A 22,347-nucleotide genomic window follows, 5' to 3' on the forward strand; every position below is an offset into this window, starting at 1 on the left:
CTTCAGTTATTAATGCATGTATTTACGTGGTATAAATGGTGTGTAGGCAACTAATACCTGCTAAAAGAATGCCTAGTGTCGCTGTGCCTTTGTGCTGTTTGTATTTATGATACAGGGCTCTCAAGTCTCACGCATTGGCCGTGAGACTCACGCATTTCAACACTTCCTTGAATAAGTTTACTTTCACTTTCACCTCGTTGATACCTGCTGAATGGCGGAGCTTACAAAACCACTCGGTGAGCAATCTAAACAATAGGCCCACTATTTGAAATCTGAGAAATATTTTGTAAACTGGCACATTTATAAACTAGCTAGGCTACTGTTTTGATCATAATAATCATTCCCTATGAAAACAAATGAGTTTTAAGGATTTTGTGTTGAGAAGTTATCTACACACAACCGACGTTCTTCTCTTCTATTCTCTTAACAAAAAATTACGATGTGAGACAGTTGGTAATCCTTCACTTTTGGGGGGGGAGGGGGGGAGGCATTGAACTCGGGGAGACCGGGGTTGGATGTTAAAGGGGTTGGTTGTCACAGAGCTCATTACAGCCACGTAGGCAGGCCCGGCGCCAGGCACTGATTTGCGGAGGGGCCATACGTTGCTTTGGGGGGGGCACGTTTTTTTTTTGTTTTTTTTTTACAGCCTATGGTAGCATAGTAGGTCAATTTTTCACCTATAATCCAACTCCGGCACAAAAAGGTGACAAACGGTATTATTTAGAATCTCACAAGCTAATAAATAGGCCAGCTAGGTTGCCTACCCAACGAATAATACAGCGACAATAATTTTATATGTAGCCTGCCGAACTGAGACCCACAGAGGACACAATTACTTTTCCCGGTTCGTTTGTTTTACCCACCCGGCTACATATAATTTGATTTATTTAATTGTCTTCATTTTCAAACAAAAACTGATGACCGAAACGGAGCGCAACACAGCAGTAGTAGTATTAGTATAATAGTGCCGTATCAGAATATAGTTAGAATATAATTTATTGTTTTGTATATCCATATTGAAGGTCCTAACATGTACAAAGTCATCTGTTTCAAAATAAATCTGTAAAGCGTTTATTCAGATTATGGTGTAGTAGCCTTGGTTATTTGTTGAGAATGTATAGATCTGAGCGATAGCCCGATGGTGGGCCTTCAGCAAGCCGCTGCCAGCGGGGCCAGTAGCGGACGTCTGTCGGTAAAGAGTAGGCTGCCACTGGTGGGCCGCTGGTAAAACGATGAGCAAAACACCAGCCAGCCCGTCGGTCACATGCTGGCCTACAACAGAATTTCAGAAAACATTGCTTTGCATTACATGTTTGTTTTTCCAAGAAACAACAAACACATAGGCCCACAACCAACAATTTAGCCTAGTCTATATAGGGCCGGCAGGCTGGATAAAACCAGATAACTCACCATTAGTAGAGCGGGAGACGACGATTGGCCACCGAGTGAAATCTGCGTAGGACAGTGTCCCTCCATTCACTCCTGAACTTCTTTGTCAAGTCCTTCTCGAAAGCTAGCAATATCAGGTTGGCCTTTCGTTTGTGGAGCATCGACTGTCTGTGATCTGAGAAAACATTCTTTAAAGTGGAGAAGGAATTCTCACAGACGGCCGTGCTTGCCCCAAAAGTTAGTGCATGTTTCAGAGCAGTTATGACGCTTGGCATTGCCTCAAGAGGCTGGTGAAGGTATTTCAGAACTTTTGCCATAGTCCATCTACCCCCGTCAGGTGGGGATGTGTCATACATTCGCGCACGTAGGAACTGGTGAGCAACCGTGTACTCCGTATCCACCACAAACGTGTTGCTGAGCTTCAGTAGTGGGGTGACCTTAGATGCGTTGAGGAAATCGGCGTCCTCCGGGTCCAGCGCCTTCAATGCACCCATAACCGCGCAGTTGCGCTCTCCGAAGCGCTCCTTGATTTCCCCACACACTGAATCAATGCAGCTGAAATATAGCCTCCGCAGTTGTTGGGGTCCTCCTGTGCGATTCTCTCCTCAACAATGTAGATGTCAAAGGCTGGGTTGATGGTGCGCCTTCTCTTTTCCATGGGCGGCTCTGCACTCCGGCAGCGCTCCAAGAGAGCCACGACTTTCACTTCAGAGCGCATGTTCTCAAGACACACACACGCAGAATTGACAAGTTGCATACCTGTCAAAAGATCCATGTCCTCTGACTGTAGCATGGTATTAGGGGGGTCGAGGTATGACAGTATAGAGTGAACCATCTCGGCGATGAACCTGAAGCTGGGCTCAGACATGGTCCGAAGCAGACCTGCCGCTTCATTCTGACCCATCAGTCATTGTGACCCACCTTCGTATTGCGACAGATTTACCGCATACAAAGACAAAGTGAAGCATATTCTTTTAACCGTTGGGCTGTCTCAGACCCCCCACATTGCAAAGGTTAAAAGAAAATTATTTTAATTTGTTTTTGTATTGGGTAAAATTGGGTAAACACAACGATGGTTCGTTATGAACCTTTGGGTCATGTGACCCGAAGGCAGCACGAGGGTTAAGAGAAAAGTCGATTCCCCATTGATCTGTCACATCAGAATTTTGATTTGGGTTACGGAAGACTTGAAATTTGAGAGAGAATGTCTCCGGCAGACCGCATCTTATGCGGCAGTTATGTCTTCACATCACAAAGTTCATAATTTTACAGTTTTACAGTCAATTATACACCTTAAAAGTCAAGCAGGGCAGCTTTAAAGAGATATGGGAATTCTGCTTTTAGCCAGCTGGTCCGATTATTTTTGTGATTTGTGTAAAACTGGCAATCTGAGTGAGACTGCGTCCCCCTTACACTGTTTTGACGTCGTTAGCCTCAGTCAGACTCGGGTCGCTCACTGGCAGTGTGCACAATGTTGTATTTCACTCCATTCCCCGCTATAAACGTCAGGGAGGACTGCCTTTTGTAGATACGAGCCTGCTGAAGATAGCCAACATCTCGGATTTCTTTAACCGAGCCTGTTTCATTCGTCATTTGCCTGAGAAAGTGACCTCCAGGCTAGTTTTGCCCTATCACTTGGTCAGGCTATTTATAGGTATCGGCGGTCAAGTGACTTTTGTGCATGGACAAATGAAACGTAAATGTATTTGTCCAAAGGACAAGTGCCTCAAAAAGTTAATGTCAAGCTCTGAAATCCAGTGGCCAGAGATATATGATTACCTGATCCAAGTGTATACCTGGGAGAAGTCCGTCTTTTGCAGCCGACATGCGCAGTTGAGCATGCTTGACAGTGGTGTGACGTAGGGTGATAATTGGTCTATAATACACTTGGAGTGTCGATCAGGGCCCCGTTCGTCGTAAGGGTTGAAGCTAAGTTAATCAATTGTCCCTTTAGCCCGTTAACATTAGCGAGATGAGTGAGAACAGCAAATATCGGTTCGTCAACGGCTGATCCGCATCCAAATCATGTGGTTAATTTCAATCAGGCTAAACTTATCAGGGAAATTGCACGTGCACGTCCTACTTCAAAAGGCAGGAAAGGTCGATCACCAAAACCGTGATTTTCTAACGGTATGATGGCGGAAAAGACCAAAGAGAGAGCGGTGATAGGCTATTCTCGCCATCCGAGCAAACTATTATAATGAGTCTCTAGACAATAAGCATATTATCATGGCTAAGTCAAACACCGCCACCGCTGCCAGAGCAAGACAAGCAGCTTGGGAAAAAATTGCCGATAAGCTAAATGCGAAAGTGTTGGGGAAATGTATAGGCTCATCTTAAGTGCCTCATTACCCCAATTAATCAGATCACATTTCTTTAATTGTGCCTGCTGGTATAGGCTTAATGGAAATCGAATGAGATCTTGCTAGCGAAAATAATGATCTCAACTCTTTCAGAATAAGTAGGCTAGATAAAAACAAGGCCAAGAGTATCTAATTGATACGAATTCATAGACACTTATGAGGATATATGTAGGCTACTGCGCTTATATCATGTACTATATATGTGTATGTAGGCCTATGTGTAAATCCCTCTTTTATTTCATTGACTGGGACATGGCCAGGGAATAGGATGAATTGATTCATCAGCTGGTTAAAAAGTACACTTTTCTTACAGCAACGCATCTGCGGCTTTGCCAATGTTTTCTGCATCGCCTATACTGTATAAAAATGTAGCCTATATCTGACGCAAAAAAACCTCAAGGCTATGCAGTCTGAAGCACAGAAAGTTTCAAGTAGGCTAGCTTATTGTCAATTTCTTTAATGTCAAGACATAAAAAGGAATCGATATGACGTTTCCCACTCTCCCACAGTGAAACATATAAAAAGCACAGGCACAACAGCTAAGACAAGACATTTCCTAAAACATAGCGTTACATATTCACATACAGCAGCATAAGCTCATAAAGCATAAAGCTTGCTGCGGCGTGTGATATTTGCAATGTACGGCCCGAGAAGGTCTTGCAAATAAATGTCCATGTCGGCTGAATCGATATCGCTCAAACAAGAACTCATCCGTGTGAAATAAAGGATCTTGGCAATCGCGAAGAACTCTATTGGTATGGAAAGCTAATCGAACTAAAATATGCCTTGGTCAACAGGGTCTCTCAAAAAGGGAGCTGCCATGTTATTTTCCGGGGGTGTGGCAAGCTTATCCAGCTACACTTTAGCCTGCTCTGGAGCAGGTTAGTGCTAATTGATATGTTACTATGGTGATTTATCGAAAGTTGCTTCCACGAACCAAAAAGAGGGGCGTTTTTTTTTATCTTAGCCTGAAAATTAGCTCGCTAAACCGCTTAGCGAGCTACGACGAATACCCCCCAGGTCATCATATATCTCTGGCCACTGGATTTCAGAGCTTGACATTAACTTTTTGAGGCACTTGTCCTTTGGACAAGTACATTTACGTTTCATTTGTCCATGCACAAAAGTCACTTGACCCCCGATACCCAAATAGCCTGACCAAGTGATGTGCAAAACTAGCCTGGCTAACGGAGGTCACTTTCTCAGGCAAATGACGAATGAAACAGGCTCGGTTAAAGAAATCCGAGATGCTGGCTATCTTCAGCAGGCTCGTATCTACAAAAGGCAGTCCTCCCTGACGTTTTTACTGTAGAATGGAGTGAACGGCCAAAACTTAACTAGGCTGGCTCGGGCAAAACTAGCCTGGCTAACGAAGGTCGCTTTCTCAGGCAAATTATGAATGAAACAGGCTTGGGCGACATTCTCACATCTATTCTATTTTTTTTTTTTTAATAACATAATTATTCATAAGTATGCAGTAACATACCGACATCTCTGACGTTGATAACAAACCAAACCGTTTCAAAATCGGTTGAAAATTGAGAAAGTTATGGTCATTTAAATAGTACATGTAGCTTCAACACAATGTTATGGGTGAGCGAGTTGACTGTCGCAAGATGGCCGCCATGTGCGGACGTTCGACTCCGTTGTCCGGCAACGCGGACGAGACATCTAGTGTTTCACTAGATGCATACTTATGAATAATTATGTTATTTAAAAAAAATAGAATAGAAGTATGCAGTGGCATAACGACATCTCTGACGTTGATAACAAACCAAACCGTTTCAAAATCGGTTGAAAATTGAGCAAGTTATGGTCATTTAAAAAGTACATGTAGATTCAACACAATGTTATGGGTGAGCGAGTTGACTGTCGCAAGATGGCCGCCACGTGCGGACGTTCTACACTCCGCCGTAAGACATCTAGTGTTTATATATATATCTATGGTTCTCTCTATATTAGACCTCCATTCATTACATAAGTCTTTTACATTTTATAGTTATAATTCCGCTTTTTTACCGATGGATAATGTTTTTAATGTTTGTTTTGCTTTATTAAAAGCCTTAATATTTCTATGCCTGCCTCTTTCTGTGGATAAATAAACATCCAAATAAACACAATAGGATTTAAACACATATTGCAGAAACTGTATAGATTAACACATTACATATTGTGTTAAGAACATCTGTAATAGTTTGGTATCTAGTTTAAGAAAGAAAGTATTTCTTGTTGCACACCGCATTGGCATTGACAGTGACAAACAACCCCACCTCCTGTGACAACCAACCCTTTACTTTCTCAGAGTGTATTTTGTGGCTTATGATGACTTCATGTTAAAACGTGTTATGCTGATAAAAGTGACATTATTTCACACCCAAGACCTTAAGCTTTGGACCAATAATGACATTTGTCTTATTAGAGACGAGTGCACAGTACCCTGTGATAAAAATTAGTGGCACACGCAAAGATTCCTGGAATTATAGATAGGTGCCCCGCAATGATGTCGGTGACACACACACAGATTTCTGGAATTATAGATAGATAGTGCAGTGCCTGTGATGCAACTGGAACAAGTACTTCAGAGATGACACATAATTTCAATTGTGATCTGAGAAATATAGGTACCACAGACACTGAGAAGAACTGTTACCAGTTGCATCACAGGCACTGCTAATCTATCTATTATTCAAAAAATCTGTGTGTGTCACTGACATCATCGCAGGCACTGTGCCCTATCTATAATTCCAGGAATCTGTGTGTGTGTGCCACCAACTTTATCACCGCCACTGTGCACTATCTATAGTTGAACTATAGTTGAACCAGCATTTGTGTGTTTCACTGACATTTTAATCACCGACTGCATCACTGGCACTGTGCACTAGTTACATAAATGCTTCAACTTTGATCCAGCTCCAACAGTATTGGTTTAACCCATATCTCTCATTGAAGTGGCGTTTGGATGTTTGTGGACTTTCTCAGCAAATACATTATATCATAATCAATTACATATCAAAATAAGAAATCTATAAAATGTGTGTCAGTGGCACGATGCATTTCAAAAACAACATGGATCTAATGTGTTTTATATCTTCAATCAAACAAGCGAGTCTCCTGCTTCCAGCTGTCTGTCTGACTGTGAAGATTGAGATCTATGGATACACCCTTACAGTTCACAGGAGGGCCTCTTCCTGATCTGAGGTGAGGATATTAAAACCCTAATATCAATAGTCAGGATAGGTTTCACCATGAGTGGACCAGTATGATATGATTCCGAAGATTTCTTTCTTATGTGTATCAAAGGCATTATGCATTTCAAATACAAGATGTAATGGATGTAATATCTTGCTATTTCTTAGAGTGAAACAAGAGAGTATGGAGTCTCCTGCTCCCAGCTGTCTGTCTGTGAAGAGTGACAGGTCTATGGATCCACCCTTACAGTTCACAGGAGGAACTCTTCCTGATCTGAGGTGAGGATTTTGAGAAAGATGTGAATCAGTGTAATGGATTGACCTCGGTTATCAAAAACAAGATTTCTTTATTATGTTTGTCAAAGGCATTATGCATTTCAAATGCAAGGTATAATGGATGTATTGTCCTGTTATTTCTTAGAGTGAAACAAGAGACAATGGATTCTCCTGCTCCCAGCTGTCTGTCTGTGAAGAGTGAGATGTCTATGGATCCACCCTTACAGTTCAGAGATGGCTCACTGTATGATATCAGGTGAGAACATTTAGACAAATTATGAATCATTAGGAAATGTTTCAACATCATGAGTGGAGACTGTGATACAATTCCCAAGAAATCTAAATCCAAACATTATTATTGCAAAAATTAGTAAACAGTTTTTATTTTTTTATTTAGAAAATGCATGAGAGGTCTTTCTATTGTAATAGCACCTTAACTGGGATTATGGATTATTATTTTATCAATCCTTTTTCTTTGGTTATCAGAACCAGGACGGATGTTATACTCTTAACAGACCATAGCCAGACATATTTCTCTGTCATATATATACAGTATTTATAATTTTCCCACCCTTAAAACTCAGTAAATGTTTGCATTACAAAGACAGTTGGTGTCTTTGTAATGACACTTTGTCGGTGTCAAAATGTTCGTCTTGGTCTCGATTGCGTTGCTTGTATCCACGCAAATGTTACTGTTTAGGCATAATTTACGTTTTTGTGACAAAAAGTGAAGCTAACGGTAGCTAACTAGCTAGCCAAAGTCAGAAATGTCAGGACATCAGGGCGTCTCACGACGCATGCGTTCAAAACAAGGCCTGTACAATCAATAGCATGAACCACTGTGAAGCATGAACCACACAAATGAGGTGCCACATTAAAGAGTTTTCTTAACCTCTTGCTTGTGCGGTTTGTTGCTCTTCCTCTAGGGAAGACCTCTCTCTTATCCTACCTTCCTCTTATCAACCAAAGTAGGAAAATAACTTAAGGTGGACTACCTCAGACTTGTTTTACACCTACCAGTCTAACATTAAATATCTCTAACGTAGGCTAAACCAAACAGCTCAGTAAACAGCTCAGTAAACAACAGAAGACTATGGGCAGCTCGGGCAGCCGCAAGCACACCTCACAATTTCCCGCAATTGTACCCTCTTTAGTATACTGTATAATCTGTCTACACACCGTTTTCTTTCTCCTCCTGATTTAAGTGCCAGTCTGCTGACTGAGGACCAGTTCCGATGTTCCGTGTGTTCTGAGGCTCTGAGGGAGCCGGTCTCCATCCCCTGTGGACACAGTTACTGCAGACAGTGCATCAGTACCTACTGGGCCCAGCCCAGCCTAGAGGGATACTATGTGTGCCCTGAGTGCAGTAAGAGATTCTGCACCCTGCCTGAGCTCTCCATTAACACAGCCTTGGCCAGGGTACTTCAGGCTTTCCAGCAGGCAGGTTACAGCCCTGCCCTCCCTGCCCAGACATACGCAGGGGCTGGGGATGTACCTTGTGATCTCTGCCCTGGGCCCAAGCACAGAGCCGTCAAGTCCTGCCTGACCTGTAGCGCCTCCTACTGTGAGCGTCACGTCAGACAGCACTACACGGTCCCAGCACTGCAGAGACACCTCCTAGAAGAGGTCAGGGGAGACCAGACACACACAGACCAGCCGGATAGAACCATGAAGATGGAGGACCTCAAAGAGGTAATTAACTTAAGATATTGCATTCAATGTAATAAGGGAAGAATATTTCAATTTTACATACGCTATATAGTGTGTATGGATACATGCTTCATGAACTTCTCGTTCCAAAATCATGGAAATCATCATACCAAAAATGTTTGTTGAGTTTTGTGTGGAAGAACTTGACTGGCCTGCACATAGCCCTGACTTCAACCCTACCAAGCAACATTAATATGAATTATTCTTCCTTCTGCGAGCCAAGCGTAATGACTAAACATCTATGCCCAAGCTCACTAAGGCTTTTGTTGCTGAATGTAAGCAAGTTGTTCAGCTATTGGAAATCCTTCCCAGAAGAGTGGAGGACTGGGGTCAAAACTAGTAAAAGACTGGGGTCAAAACTAGTAAAAAGGGTCTAACGACCCTTTGATGTCCACATACTTTTGCCCATATAGTCTAATTATTGTGTCCAACTAACTGTTGTGTTTAATCATTGTAAAGGAGGAGACTATGGAAGTACAGACTGAAGAGGAAACAGAGAAGGTTAGTAAAAAGAGGAAGAGTGATATTAAAGAGAGGGGGGGAGGCAATTAGAGCGTAGACAGTGTTTACTGTACATTAACATTACATTTGCAATTACCTGACTAACTGCATTACACAGACAGTTGTATCTGCATCAATCTTCCCAATGGTAGTAATAATTACTTGTGTGTGGTACTTTGGTTGGATCTTGATGTTTCCTTATATTATTTTAACAGGCCAACAGCTTTTCAACATGTACCCAACTTTGGAAAATTGAGTCAGAGAGAGAATGTAGCAGGTGAGTCTGAGTGAAACAGAGCCAGATAGAGAACTAAACAACTAGTAAGACTATAAGACTAAGTACCTATATCTTGAAAAATAAAAGTGAGGCTACATATGTCCTCCTACCAGTTGTCTGTCTGCAGTAAGATAACATGTGTTACATTTAGTTTGACTTTGTGTGTAAAAGTGTGAAAAACAACAAAAACATCATTTTATTTTGTGAAATAAAATGTTAAAATTATACACTCAGTCGCCACTTTATTAGGTACCCATTTTCAGTACTCTCTCCATCACTGGTATTAACAGTAACCTAATAAGGCCATACCAATGGAATTACAGTTATTTGAGTCTATGGGTTAAATCAAAGCAAGAATGGTCAAAGTAAGGTTAAAATGAAATAGATATTTAATAACATTGCAAATGAATGAAATCAATTACAAGCAGTGCCGCTGCTAGCCATTTTGCTGCCCTAAGCATAATTCCTTTATGATGCCCCCCCTAAAAAAAACAATTGTTTTTGCCAGTTTAACTTTTTATTACCAAAAATATAACTCAATACCAATAGCCTAACACAACAGCAGCATCACAATGTAACACCTATTCAGAGGTGGTGGTTCTCTGTTGTCTATCTGTCCCTAAACAGCTGGTTGAGGGTGGTTGATCAGGGCTTGGCAGGGACTGACTGGGAGTAAAAATAGGCCCTGGACTTTGAACCAGACCGGCCCACCAGAACCGGCCCCCGTATACACCACCACAGCTGCCCTGCCAATGCATCCACATTCTGTGTTTGATGTGATGCTAGTTACGGAGTTCCCAACGTATTGCGAGCGTGCAACACGCGCGAGCGAAACATTTTGGCCTTTATTTGAGCGCGTCTTTTTAGCTTAATGTAAAATAAACAGCCGTTTTTCAATTGGTAAAACCTTGTCTAGTGAAGGTGATGTATTTTTGTCTCTTAATGCTTCAGCCCCACCCTTACGTTTCTTAGCCTGGTTCAGGCAGGAGGACTCAGTATGACTTTACGAATACTTTATTTCCCACTATACAAACACTTCTGATTGTACTTTTGATTTGATTTGGCATTGTGGTTCTGCTCGCATCGGCTCCCTGCCGCATCCAACGAGACACCGTCTCGACCTCCGAGCAGAGAGCAGCGACGCATTCCCCCTGAAACAGGAAACAGAACCAAGGGTGGAGGCCGGGGAGGCGGAGGCAGCAGGAAGACTGAAGTCTATGTCGCACTAGCGATGCATATGCCGGGAACCCCTTATATACCCCGCCCTATTAGGAGGGAGTGCCCTGCGCATAAAATGACGCGTTGCTAGTGGCACGCTATGTCTCACGTCCTCCTTCATGAACCAGCTCCGCTTGTTTTTCCAAATTATAAACATTTAAAACAGAAAGCATGCAGCCAAGGAGCTCTCCACCTTTATTACTCATTTAAAAACTATTTGATAAATCCAATAAAAAAGCATCATTACTTTTTTTTTTTAAGTTACGAGTTACCATCGTAACTTTTTTGGAGCAATTAAATATATCTCTTGTTCTGCCTGTTTTGTGATATACATGCCTAAAAGGTGCCTAATATTTATATACTGATATAATATCGGCATTATAATTATTAGTACTATGATGATTTTTGAGTTGGCAATTTTTTGGTGCCCCCTCAGGACTTGGTGCCCTACGCACAGCACGTAGTGCGCGTTATGGGAGCGGCGGCACTGATTACAAGGCAAACATGTTACAAAGTGAAGGTTGTAACTCTTACCTACTCTACCATGATTATTGTAAATCAGAGAGAGAGAGAGAGAGTTAGAGGTAAGCAAGGAGAAGGAGTAGGACAAGTCAGAGAGCCATCCAGTAGAGACTTCGTCCAGCAACTCCTGATTTTAGCATAAGAGAGGTGGGGGCAGGTTTACACCCAGCCTTACATTGAAGAGGATGATCCTCCTCTTCCTCCCCTGAGGAGCCTGCACTGGTGCATATCTTTCACTTCCCATTCATTTTCAATGGATATCACGTGACAGGCCCCGCAAGGCATTTGAGATAGCTGTCAACGCAGGTCAGGCAAACAGGTCAACTAGCGAGAGAAGCAAATCCTATTCTGTGTTTATTAAGGCATTTGTGGATGAGCATCATCAGTATGTTGCCATTCAAAACTAAACTAGCAAGCATAACACAGCTAGCACCACAAGGCAGGTCTGGAGGGGGGACAGAGAGAAGAGAGCAGGATTAGAGAATGCAAACGATCAACTAACAAGAACATCTCGCCAGTGTCTTGTGCCAATGCTGCAAGTGTCACGGAACATCTCCCCATCTCCTGTTGTAGTGAGACGTTAAAAGTAGCCTATGGGTTGCATTCTGTTTATGTTTTTTAAAGAAAAGTTTATAGCCTGTTTTCATTGTAAAACTGCAGTTATGTGACAGTCAACAAAAATGCAGCAAGACGCCCCATGCAACTGCCAACACTGCTGCGAGACAGTGCAATTGCCACAAGACACTGTTGAGATGTTCCATGACAGCTGCAGTACTGCCGTGTGCCACTATCAACAGTACAGTACAGTTTTTGTTATAACCGCCTCTCCTAATATTTGCAGCTTCTACTTTGCAAATGCGGACGTGTGGTAAAGGCTTATTGGATGATTGGTAGCGTTCTGATTTGCTAGTCAATAATCATTGTTCTGATAGGCTAACATTTTGGCCCTGTTTTGATAAGTTTCGCACCATAGACTGTTAGTAAAGATGGACGACGTGTCAGCTTCCCAAAAGTGAAGCCAAAACATCTCAATCTCCCCTTGGTGGCTGGCTGCAGTAAAGGTAATAAGTCCCGCCCCCTTCATGTTAGGGGATGGGACCAGAGCCATATAAAATATTTTATATGTTATATTTATATGGCTCTGGATGGGACATAAGCCAATCAAAAAAATCTAAGTGCACGTCACTTTTTTTTTCTCCCAAAGATGGTTTCTGTCATTTAAGGTAGTTTGCTTTTAAAGTTTAAAGTAGTCTGCTTGGAGTTTGAGTGTACAAAATATTTTTGACTGCCACTTTTTTACAGATGCGAAACCTTTTTACGGATGCAAAAGTTTTCTACAGATGCAAGACGTTTTTACAGATGTAAAATATTATTGTCCCAAATTTGACTCAAAATCGTTGCCCACAGAACTGCCACTCACTGGATATTTTCTCTTTTTCGGACCATTCTCTGTAAACCCTAAAGATGGTTGTGCGTGAAAATCCCAGTAGATCAGCAGTTTCTGAAATACTCAAACCAGCCCCCGTCTGGCACCAACAACCATGCCACGTTCGCAGTCACTTAAATCCCCTTTCTTCCCCATTCTGATGCTCAGTTTGAACTTCAACAGATAATCTTGACCATCTCTAAATGCATTGAGTTGCTGCAGTTGCTGATTTGATATTTACCTTAACGAGCAGTTCAACAGCTATACCTAATAAGGTGGCTGGTGGCTGGTGAATTGTGGCTGGTGTATTGATATACTGTAGTAAGTTAAATGGTGCTATGTTGTGGTTAGGTGTACTACGGTATATATATTTTTTTTTTGGTGCTATAGTCCATATGATGCATCCCGAGTTTTGTAAATCATTGAATGCAAGTTATCATTGTTTCAATCCAACCTTTGATGTTTACGTTAATTAATTCAAAGTAATAGGTTACATATGGCACACAGGTCTATACTATTAGATGAATACTTCAATTGTGATCCATCTCCAACTGTTTTTGTTTAACCTATATCTGTCATTGAAGTGGTAAATTCTTAGCAAATAAATTATATTACAATAAATTATCAAAATATGAAATATATAAACAATTAAGATGTATTTATTATGTTTGTCAAAGGCACAATGCATTTCAAATGCAAGATGTAATGGATGTAATATCTTGCTATTTCTTAGAGTGAAACAAGAGAGAATGGATTCTCCTGCTCCCAGCTGTCTGTCTGTGAAGAGTGAGATGTCTATGGATCCACCCTTACAGTTCACAGGAGGAACTCTTCTTGATTTGAGGTGAAGTAGCCCATCCAACCATCACATTCAGTCTGAATGCCGTCCAATCATTTGTGATGGCCCGACCTTAATGATTGGCCGTGTTTATTACAGTCCTGCAATGCCCACAGATATCGGGATTGATTTCATTTTACCGTCAACCCATTAGATTTATTGTTTGTTATCAGGATGTGAAGTTTATTTCAGCAAATATGACAAGTGCTTCTAAACAACATTCACTATCCTGCCCTGCCTTTATACAGCTCACACAGGCTGAGGTTTAGGAACCACAGACCTCAACCAGCTGGTTGTGTTCCACACGGACAGAGCTGTGCTTTAAGCACACCATGCAATGCCCTGGTCATTGGCCACTGGCTCGTCTAGCTGGAATCATGGTTGCACCCATAGAATCATACATGCTGTAACAGTACATGTAACAGAACAGTACAACTACTTTATTTCTCAGGGTCCTAAAGAGGAGAATGGAGTCTCCTGCTCCCAGCTGTCTGTCTGTGAAGAGGTACAGGTCTATGGATCCACCCTTACAGTTCACAGGAGGGCCTCTTCCTGATCTGAGGTGAGGATTTTGAGAAAGATGTGAATCAGTGTAATGGATTGACCTCGGTTATCAAAAACAAGATTTCTTTATTATGTTTGTCAAAGGCATTATGCATTTCAAATGCAAGGTATAATGGATGCATTGTCCTGTTATTTCTTAGAGTGAAACAAGAGAGAATGGATTCTCCTGCTCCCAGCTGTCTGTCTGTGAAGAGTGAGATGTCTATGGATCCACCCTTACAGTTCAGAGATGGCTCACTGTATGATATCAGGTGAGAACATTGAGACAGATTCCTACCGAGCGGGAATCGGGCTAGTAATCAGAAGGTTGCTGGTTCGATTCCCAGCCGTGCAAAAATGACGTTATGGCCTTGGGCAAGGCACTTCACCCTACTTGCCTCGGGGGAATGTTTTCTCTTTTTCGGACCATTCTCTGTAAACCCTAAAGATGGTTGTGCGTGAAAATCCCAGTAGATCAGCAGTTTCTGAAATACTCAAACCAGCCCCCGTCTGGCACCAACAACCATGCCACGTTCGCAGTCACTTAAATCCCCTTTCTTCCCCATTCTGATGCTCAGTTTGAACTTCAGCAGATAATCTTGACCATCTCTAAATGCATTGAGTTGCTGCAGTTGCTGATTTGATATTTACCTTAACGAGCAGTTCAACAGCTATACCTAATAAGGTGGCTGGTGAGTGTATTGATATGTAGTAAGTTAAACGGTGCTATGTTGTGGTTAGGTGTACTACGGTATATAATTTTATTTTTTGGAGCTATAGTCCATATGATGCATCCTGAGTTTTGTAAATCATTGAATGCAAGTTATCATTGTTTCAATCCAACCTTTGATGTTTACGTTAATTAATTCAAAGTAATAGGTTATATATGGCACACAGGTCTATACTATTAGATAAATACTTCAATTGTGATCCATCTCCAACTGTTTTTGTTTAACCTATATCTGTCATTGAAGTGGTAAATTCTTAGCAAATAAATTATATTACAATAAATTATCAAAATATGAAATATATAAACAATTAAGATGTATTTATTATGTTTGTCAAAGGCACAATGCATTTCAAATGCAAGATGTAATGGATGTAATATCTTGCTATTTCTTAGTGTGAAACAAGAGAGTATGGAGTCTCCTGCTCCCAGCTGTCTGTCTGTGAAGAGTGAGATGTCTATGGATCCACCCTTACAGTTCACAGGAGGAACTCTTCCTGATCTGAGGTGAAGTAGCCCATCCAACCATCACATTCAGTCTGAATGCCGTCCAATCATTTGTGATGGCCCGACCTTAATGATTGGCCGTGTTTATTACAGTCCTGCAATGCCCACAGATATCGGGATTGATTTCATTTTACCGTCAACCCATTAGATTTATTGTTTGTTATCAGGATGTGAAGTTTATTTCAGCAAATATGACAAGTGCTTCTAAACAACATTCACTATCCTGCCCTGCCTTTATACAGCTCACACAGGCTGAGGTTTAGGAACCACAGACCTCAACCAGCTGGTTGTGTTCCACACGGACAGAGCTGTGCTTTAAGCACACCATGCAATGCCCTGGTCATTGGCCACTGGCTCGTCTAGCTGGAATCATGGTTGCACCCATAGAATCATACATGCTGTAACAGTACATGTAACAGAACAGTACAACTACTTTATTTCTCAGGGTCCTAAAGAGGAGAATGGAGTCTCCTGCTCCCAGCTGTCTGTCTGTGAAGAGTGAGATGTCTATGGATCCACCCTTACAGTTCACAGGAGGGCCTCTTCCTGATCTGAGGTGAGGATTTTGAGAAAGATGTGAATCAGTGTAATGGATTGACCTCGTTCAACAAGATTTCTTTATTATGTTTGTAAAAGGCATTATGCATTTCAAATGCAAGGTATAATGGATGTATTGTCCTGTTATTTCTTAGAGTGAAACAAGAGAGAATGGATTCTCCTGCTCCCAGCTGTCTGTCTGTGAAGAGTGAGATGTCTATGGATCCACCCTTACAGTTCAGAGATGGCTCACTGTATGATATCAGGTGAGAACATTGAGACAGATTCCTACCGAGCGGGAATCGGGCTAGTAATCAGAAGGTTGCTGGTTCGATTCCCAGCCGTGCAAAAATGACGTTATGGCCTTGGGCAAGGCACTTCACCCTACTTGCCTCGGGGGAATGTCCCTGTACTTACTGTAAGTCGCTCTGGATAAGAGCGTCTGCTAAATGACTAAATGTAAATGTAGATTATGAATATTGAATCACTGTGATACAATTCCCAAGAAATCCAAATCCAAACTTAATCATTTGCAAATATGAGTATACTCTCAAATGTATTTTTTTTTAGGAAATGCAGGAGATGTCTTACTAATGTAAAAGCAACTTAACAGACCATAGCATGGCATATGATACTGTATAATCTATCTACACACCATTTTCTTTCTCCTCCTGATTTAAGTGCCAGTTTGCTGACTGAGGACCAGTTCCGATGTTCCGTGTGTTCTCAGGCTCTGATGGAGCCGATCTCCATCCCCTGTGGACACAGTTACTGCAGACAGTGCATCAGTACCTACTGGGCCCAGCCCAGCCTAGAGGGATACTATGTGTGCCCTGAGTGCAGTAAGAGATTCAGCACCCTGCCTGAGCTCTCCATCAACACAGCCTTGGCCAGGGTACTTCAGGCTTTCCAGCAGGCAGGTTACAGCCCTGCCCTCCCTGCCCAGACCTACGCAGGGGCAGGGGATGTACCCTGTGATCTCTGCCCTGGGCCCAAGCACAGAGCCGTCAAGTCTTGCCTAACCTGTAGCGCCTCCTACTGTGAGGGTCACGTCAGACAGCACTACACGGTCCCAGCACTGCAGAGACACCTCCTGGCAGAGGTCAGGGGAGACCAGACACACACAGACCAGCCGGACAGAACCATAAAGATGGAGGACATCAAAGAGGTAATGGTTTTACCTACTGCACATCTTAAACTGTATAGACATGTATCGTCATTATTATCATTGTTGTTACAACACCTGTGAAGTATATTGTGCTTCATGAACCTCTCATTCCAAAATTATGTAAACCATCATCATGAAGAAGTCTAGTTCTTTAAAGATATATTTTAGCCTTTTATGGCGTTATTGGACAGAGACAGGAAAAATATAGGGGAGAGTGAGACATGCAGAAATATCCTGAGCTGGAATTGAACCTGGGCTACTGCCTGTGGGCCTCAGCCCATATGGTATGTGCCCTACCCAGTGAGCTACCAGGGCGCCCCACACAGAAGAAGTTGAGGGAGTTTGGTGTGGAAGAACCTCACCATGAACCTTTAGATTCTAACGCCACCTGCGAGCCAAGCTTCATTGCCCAACATCAGTGCCAGACTTCACTGATGCTGAATGTAAGCTGATCATGCATCACTGTTTCAATATCTATTGGAAAGCGTTCGTAGAAGAGTGGAGGCAGTTGTAGCAGCAACAGGTGCACCCACTCCATGTTAAAGCCCATGGTTATGAATGACATGTTTGAAGAGCAGAGACACATATACAGAGCAGGTGTCTCATACTTTTGAGCATAGAGTGTATTTGTGTCCAACTAACAGGTTGACATAACATTGTTGGATAGTTATATTTATATGGTTTGAGATTTGATCTGTGTCCAGTAATATACATAAATACTAACCCCCCTCCTTCCCTGTGTGGCACCTTTTACAACACAAAGGGCCATGAGCACAAGATGGAGGAGGGTCTGGACGACGAGAGCAACAGCCAGGGCACCGCCGGGATGGTAGGAGATAAGCAAATGCCTTTGTCACCTTTCTCTTTGAGTGAATATTTGTAGCTGTCTGTAGGTAAGGGATGGATCAGTTTACCATCTGGCCTGTCAGATTTAAATAGTACTCACATACAAGTTACTTTTTAGAACCTCCAAAAAGGTCACTTCCAGTTCAGCAACCCTGATTGATTGACTTAACTAAACTTACTGTTGAATGCAGAGTTATATGAAGTCAATGCCAGATAGACTGATAGATATCACTCCGGTGCTGTTATGGCAGTTTTTGACATAGTTACAATATCTATGTTTCTTTAAGCGGTAAAAAGTAAGTTCCTTTGTTATAGACAGACGAATGTTAGAAACTGAGGCTCTGTGGTGTGGTTTACTCTGTAGAATGGACACTTAGATTATCTTAAGGTATTTATGGTGTTGTTTTATGATACCTAACTAAGAGCCAGAGGGTCTTAGTTAGGTCTGGGGGTTGGGGGAGATTGTTATCTCAGTTGAGCGAGCTGACCTAACCTTTTGGTCAAGGAGATTGTGTCCTGTGTCCTGTTTGTGTATCATTAACCATCTCCTCATTTAGAGAGGGAGCATCAAAGAACTGTGGGACACTTGGTATGGAGTCAAACTGTCACTGAGCAGTGCTGACCAATCACAGAGTTTGCTAACATTGATGGATTGACCATCAGAAGAACCATTTGATCTAAAGTTTATATAAGGCAGGGTTATAGGGTTGTTCTTCATCACTCTTGCGAACGACCTGTGGCTAGCACCTCCTTCGTAATGACTGATCAGCAAAGCTTTGTTTAATATTACGTAATTGTATAATCGAAATAAATTGTAATAAACCCACATCTCTTGACTACTCAGATCTACACAGTGCCACTTGAATTTCCACCTTTACAGTGCTAATCTTAAATTCTAACTTCTGTAGTAGTCCACTTGTCCTGCCAGACAAACCGAGCTTCATCATTAATTTGTTCATCCATCCATCCAGTCAGTGAGAACTAGTCCCCTACCAGGGGTTCCCAATCCTGGTCCTCAGCCTCCCTGCCCTGCAGGTTTTAGATGTTTCCCTTTTCCAACACACCTGATTCAAATGAATGGTCGTTATCAGGCTTGGATAACGACCATTCATTTGAATCAGGTGTGTTGGAGCAGGGAAACATCTAAAACATGCAGGTATAGTGTGCACCATATGTCTGTTCTTATCACAAATAAAGGTAATATTGTCCAACCCTGATTGTTGGTCCATCCCTAATTTAACAAGGCAGTGGTCACTGAGAATTTATTATTTTCTGCAGCAAGTGTAACACACCTGTCCTGCCTGACAAACCAAGCTTCAGCATCCATTCATCTATCCAGTCAGTGAGAACTAGTCCCCTAGTCCAATCACATTAACCCCCTTCTCCTCTCCACTTCTCCCCCTCCATCTCCAGGCCTCCCAGCAGCCCTCAGGCATCGGAGGCGTGGCCGTAGGCGGAGCAGCGGGCGCGGCCGGGGCCCAGGCTGGCCTCGGCGCCGTCGGAACGGGCCCGGGGGCGGCGCCCCCCCACGGCCGACCCGGAGAAGCGCAAGCTGATCCAGCAGCAGGGATGTTGGGGGGTCAGGGGCTAGCTGGCAGGGCCATGCTGGAACCCCAGCAGAGCATGGGGCTAGGTGGAGCAGGAGCCATGCAGCAGCCAGGTGTCCCACAGAGCCAGCTCCCCCCACAGGTCCAACAGCAGCTTCAACAGCAGGCAGGGGGAGGGCAGCAGCCATGGCCCCCTCAACAGAGGCAAGGCATGATGGGACAGATGGGTCACATGACGCAACAGCAGCAGCAGCAGGTTGCCCAGCAACAGCTGCAGCAGCTACAACAACAACAACTCCAGCAGCAACTACCCCAGCAGCCTGGGCAGCCCCAGCAGCAACAGGCGGTGGCGGAGGTGGTCCAGGCGGGGTGAGGTTCCAGGGGTCTGGGGGAGGCCTGCCTGGGCCTGGGCTAGGAGGAGGAGGGCCAGGGGGTAACCAGGTTGGGATGGATGGGCAGCAGATGCAAGTGAACCCAGGAGGAGGACAACCAGGGATGAACATGGCCCAGGGAGTAGTTGCAGCTGCAGGAGGTGGAATGCCTACCATGGCCCAGCTACAACAGTTACAACAACAGCAGCAGCAGCAGCAACAACAACAGCAACAACAACAACAGCAGCAACAGCAGCGCCCTTTACTGCCTGGGAGTCAGCAGCAACAACAACAGTTGGCAGCATTACAACAACAGCAGCAGCAGCAGCAGCAACAACAGCAGCAGCAGCAACAACAGCAGCAGCAGCAACAACAGCAACAACAAGGAGGTATGCAAGGCCAGCAAAGCAATCCCATGTACAACATGAACCCCCAATTCAGAGAGCTGCTGATGAGACGTCACCTTCAGCAGCAGCAGCAGCAGCAGCAGCAGCAACAGCAGCAGCAGCAGCAGCAACAACAACAGCAGCAGCAACAGCAGCAACAACAACAACAACAGCAACAGCAGCAGATGGGGAACCATGGTCAGTTCCAGCAGCAGCAGGTCCAGCAGCAGCAGGTCCAGCAGGGCTTTCTACAGGCAGGACAGGGACAGCAAGGGATGGCCCCTCAGCAGCCTGGACATCCTCAGCCTGGAGGAGGACCGGGGGGAGGACCCCAGCAGGGAGGGCCAGGTGGAGGACCCGGGCAAGGCCAGCAGGGGTACTCGAGCTCCATGTCGCACCAGCAGGTGGCAGCAGTCATCCAGCAGAGGCTTCAACAACACCTGCAGATGTAACAGCAACAACAACAGCAGCAGCAACAACAACAACAACAACAACAACAGCAGCAGCAGCAGAATGCCATGGCTGGGATGCAGGGGCTGGATGGAGGGCCTGGGATAGGAGGTGGAGGGGTACCTGGTCAGCACCCCCAGGGAGGGCAGGGTGTCCAGGGCCAGCCCACCCAGCAAGGCAGTGGTCCCCCTCAGCCCCAGGCCATGCTCCAGCAAGCCCTGCACCAGAGGCTTCTCCAGCAGCAGCAACAGCACCTGGGTGGGGGCTCCCCCGCCCAGCACAGCAGCCCCATGAGCCCGCAGTAGCCCATGGCACAGTCCCCTCATCTTCAGGGGCAGGGTCTGGGTCCAGGCTCCCTAAGCAACCAGGTCCGCTCCCCTCAGCCCTCCCCAAGGCCCCAGTCCCAGCCCCCCCACTCGAGCCCTTCCCCACGCATGCAGCCCCAGCCTTCTCCACACCGCATCTCTCCACAGACCCAGACAGGTTCACCCCACCCCGGGCACCATGGCCAGCATCATCCGGGCATGGTGGTCTCACAACAACAACAGTTATCCCAGCAGCAGGGTAATTCTGTGGACCCCAGCCAGTTTGGGTCAGACCAGAATGCCCTCATGTCCCAGTTGAGTGGGATGGGAGGGTTGCATGGTCAGAACCAGGGGGACATGATGGGAGGGAACAACCAGGACATGAACACGAACATAAACCACAGTCTAGACATCATGTAGCCTCGTGTCCTCCACCTGGAAGCCCCAACGCTCAGAAACTGTCCTGGAGGAACTGGGACTGAGAAAGTAGGGTGGTGGAGGGTGGAAGGCTCACTGGCAGTTTTAGAAGTAATTATTTTTTATTCAAATATTTTTCTGATGTACAAATGAAAATAACTTGAACTGAACCTTCCTATGGGAGATGCAACATTAAATCCACAAGTCAATAAATGAATAAATTAAAACGAATGGTAAGTTATTGCTGTTAATATATATATCTATATATTTTTGCCAATTGTGTACAAAAGGTGTAAGTGGGGTTTTTGGGCCGGGAAACATTCTTCCTTAGTATGTAACACAAGTGATATTTTTGGGGATTGAGAACTTTGCCTTTTTTACAATATTTTTAAGATTTTAAATGTGGTGGAAAAATTAAAGAGTGAGTTAATACTATGGACCTTTTTTCCTTTTTTTCTTTCCCCCCCCCCTCATCAGTCATGATTGTATCCGTTTTGCAGAGAAGTATTTTATTTCTAATGACTTTGACATCATGATTATGACTTTTTCTCAATCTACAAAAAAACATAGTGACATATCCTGCGTTTTCAGACGATATCCTGCGTTTTCAGACGTTTTTCTTTTTCACGGTTTTTCTACATAGTACATTGCAACTGCTATCAGTTCAAATAGAATATATTTTTGTTAATGACTTTTCCCCAGCCGGTAGGGTTGCGATAAGGGTGAGGTTATTATTCTATTTTTATTTGGACTTTGTTTTTAGGGGTTAGGGGTTTAGGGATATATATGAATCTTAAACAGTATTGATAGGGAGGTGGGGTGTGGTGGCATAACT

At 43.8% G+C, this 22,347-nt stretch overlaps 1 protein-coding gene across 3 annotated transcripts; it reads left to right on the forward strand.

Annotated features, from left to right (window-relative positions):
* Positions 1 to 198: 198 nt before the first annotated feature.
* LOC134034698 (uncharacterized) lies at positions 199 to 20,094 on the forward strand. 3 transcript variants are annotated; one of them, XM_062479239.1, is made up of 16 exons: positions 199 to 236; positions 6,856 to 6,950; positions 7,109 to 7,219; positions 7,362 to 7,472; positions 8,422 to 8,908; positions 9,386 to 9,427; positions 9,643 to 9,704; positions 13,604 to 13,714; positions 14,160 to 14,270; positions 14,413 to 14,523; positions 15,375 to 15,485; positions 15,931 to 16,041; positions 16,178 to 16,288; positions 16,704 to 17,190; positions 17,954 to 18,019; positions 19,450 to 20,094. In XM_062479239.1, the coding sequence occupies exons 2-16, from the start codon at positions 6,904 to 6,906 to the stop codon at positions 19,954 to 19,956; spliced, it is 2,586 nt and encodes an 861-aa protein (XP_062335223.1). In that variant the 5' UTR covers positions 199 to 236; positions 6,856 to 6,903; the 3' UTR covers positions 19,957 to 20,094. The 3 variants fall into 3 exon arrangements, with proteins under 3 accessions (XP_062335223.1, XP_062335230.1, XP_062335240.1); XM_062479246.1 differs by having other exon boundaries at positions 16,710 to 17,190; XM_062479256.1 differs by lacking the exon at positions 14,160 to 14,270.
* The last annotated feature ends 2,253 nt before the right edge of the window (positions 20,095 to 22,347 follow it).

The sequence above is a fragment of the Osmerus eperlanus genome, chromosome 2, assembly GCF_963692335.1.
Source record: "Osmerus eperlanus chromosome 2, fOsmEpe2.1, whole genome shotgun sequence".
Lineage (NCBI taxonomy): Eukaryota > Metazoa > Chordata > Actinopteri > Osmeriformes > Osmeridae > Osmerus > Osmerus eperlanus.

Coding starts and splice junctions, on each gene's coding strand:
- LOC134034698 (XM_062479239.1), top strand. CDS start 6,904: ATGGATACACCCTTACAGTTCACAGGAGGGCCTCTTCCTGATCTGAG. Junction 9,705..13,603: donor TCAGAGAGAGAATGTAGCAG/GTGAGTCTGAGT, acceptor GCTATTTCTTAG/AGTGAAACAAGAGAGAATGG. Junction 14,271..14,412: donor GGGCCTCTTCCTGATCTGAG/GTGAGGATTTTG, acceptor GTTATTTCTTAG/AGTGAAACAAGAGAGAATGG.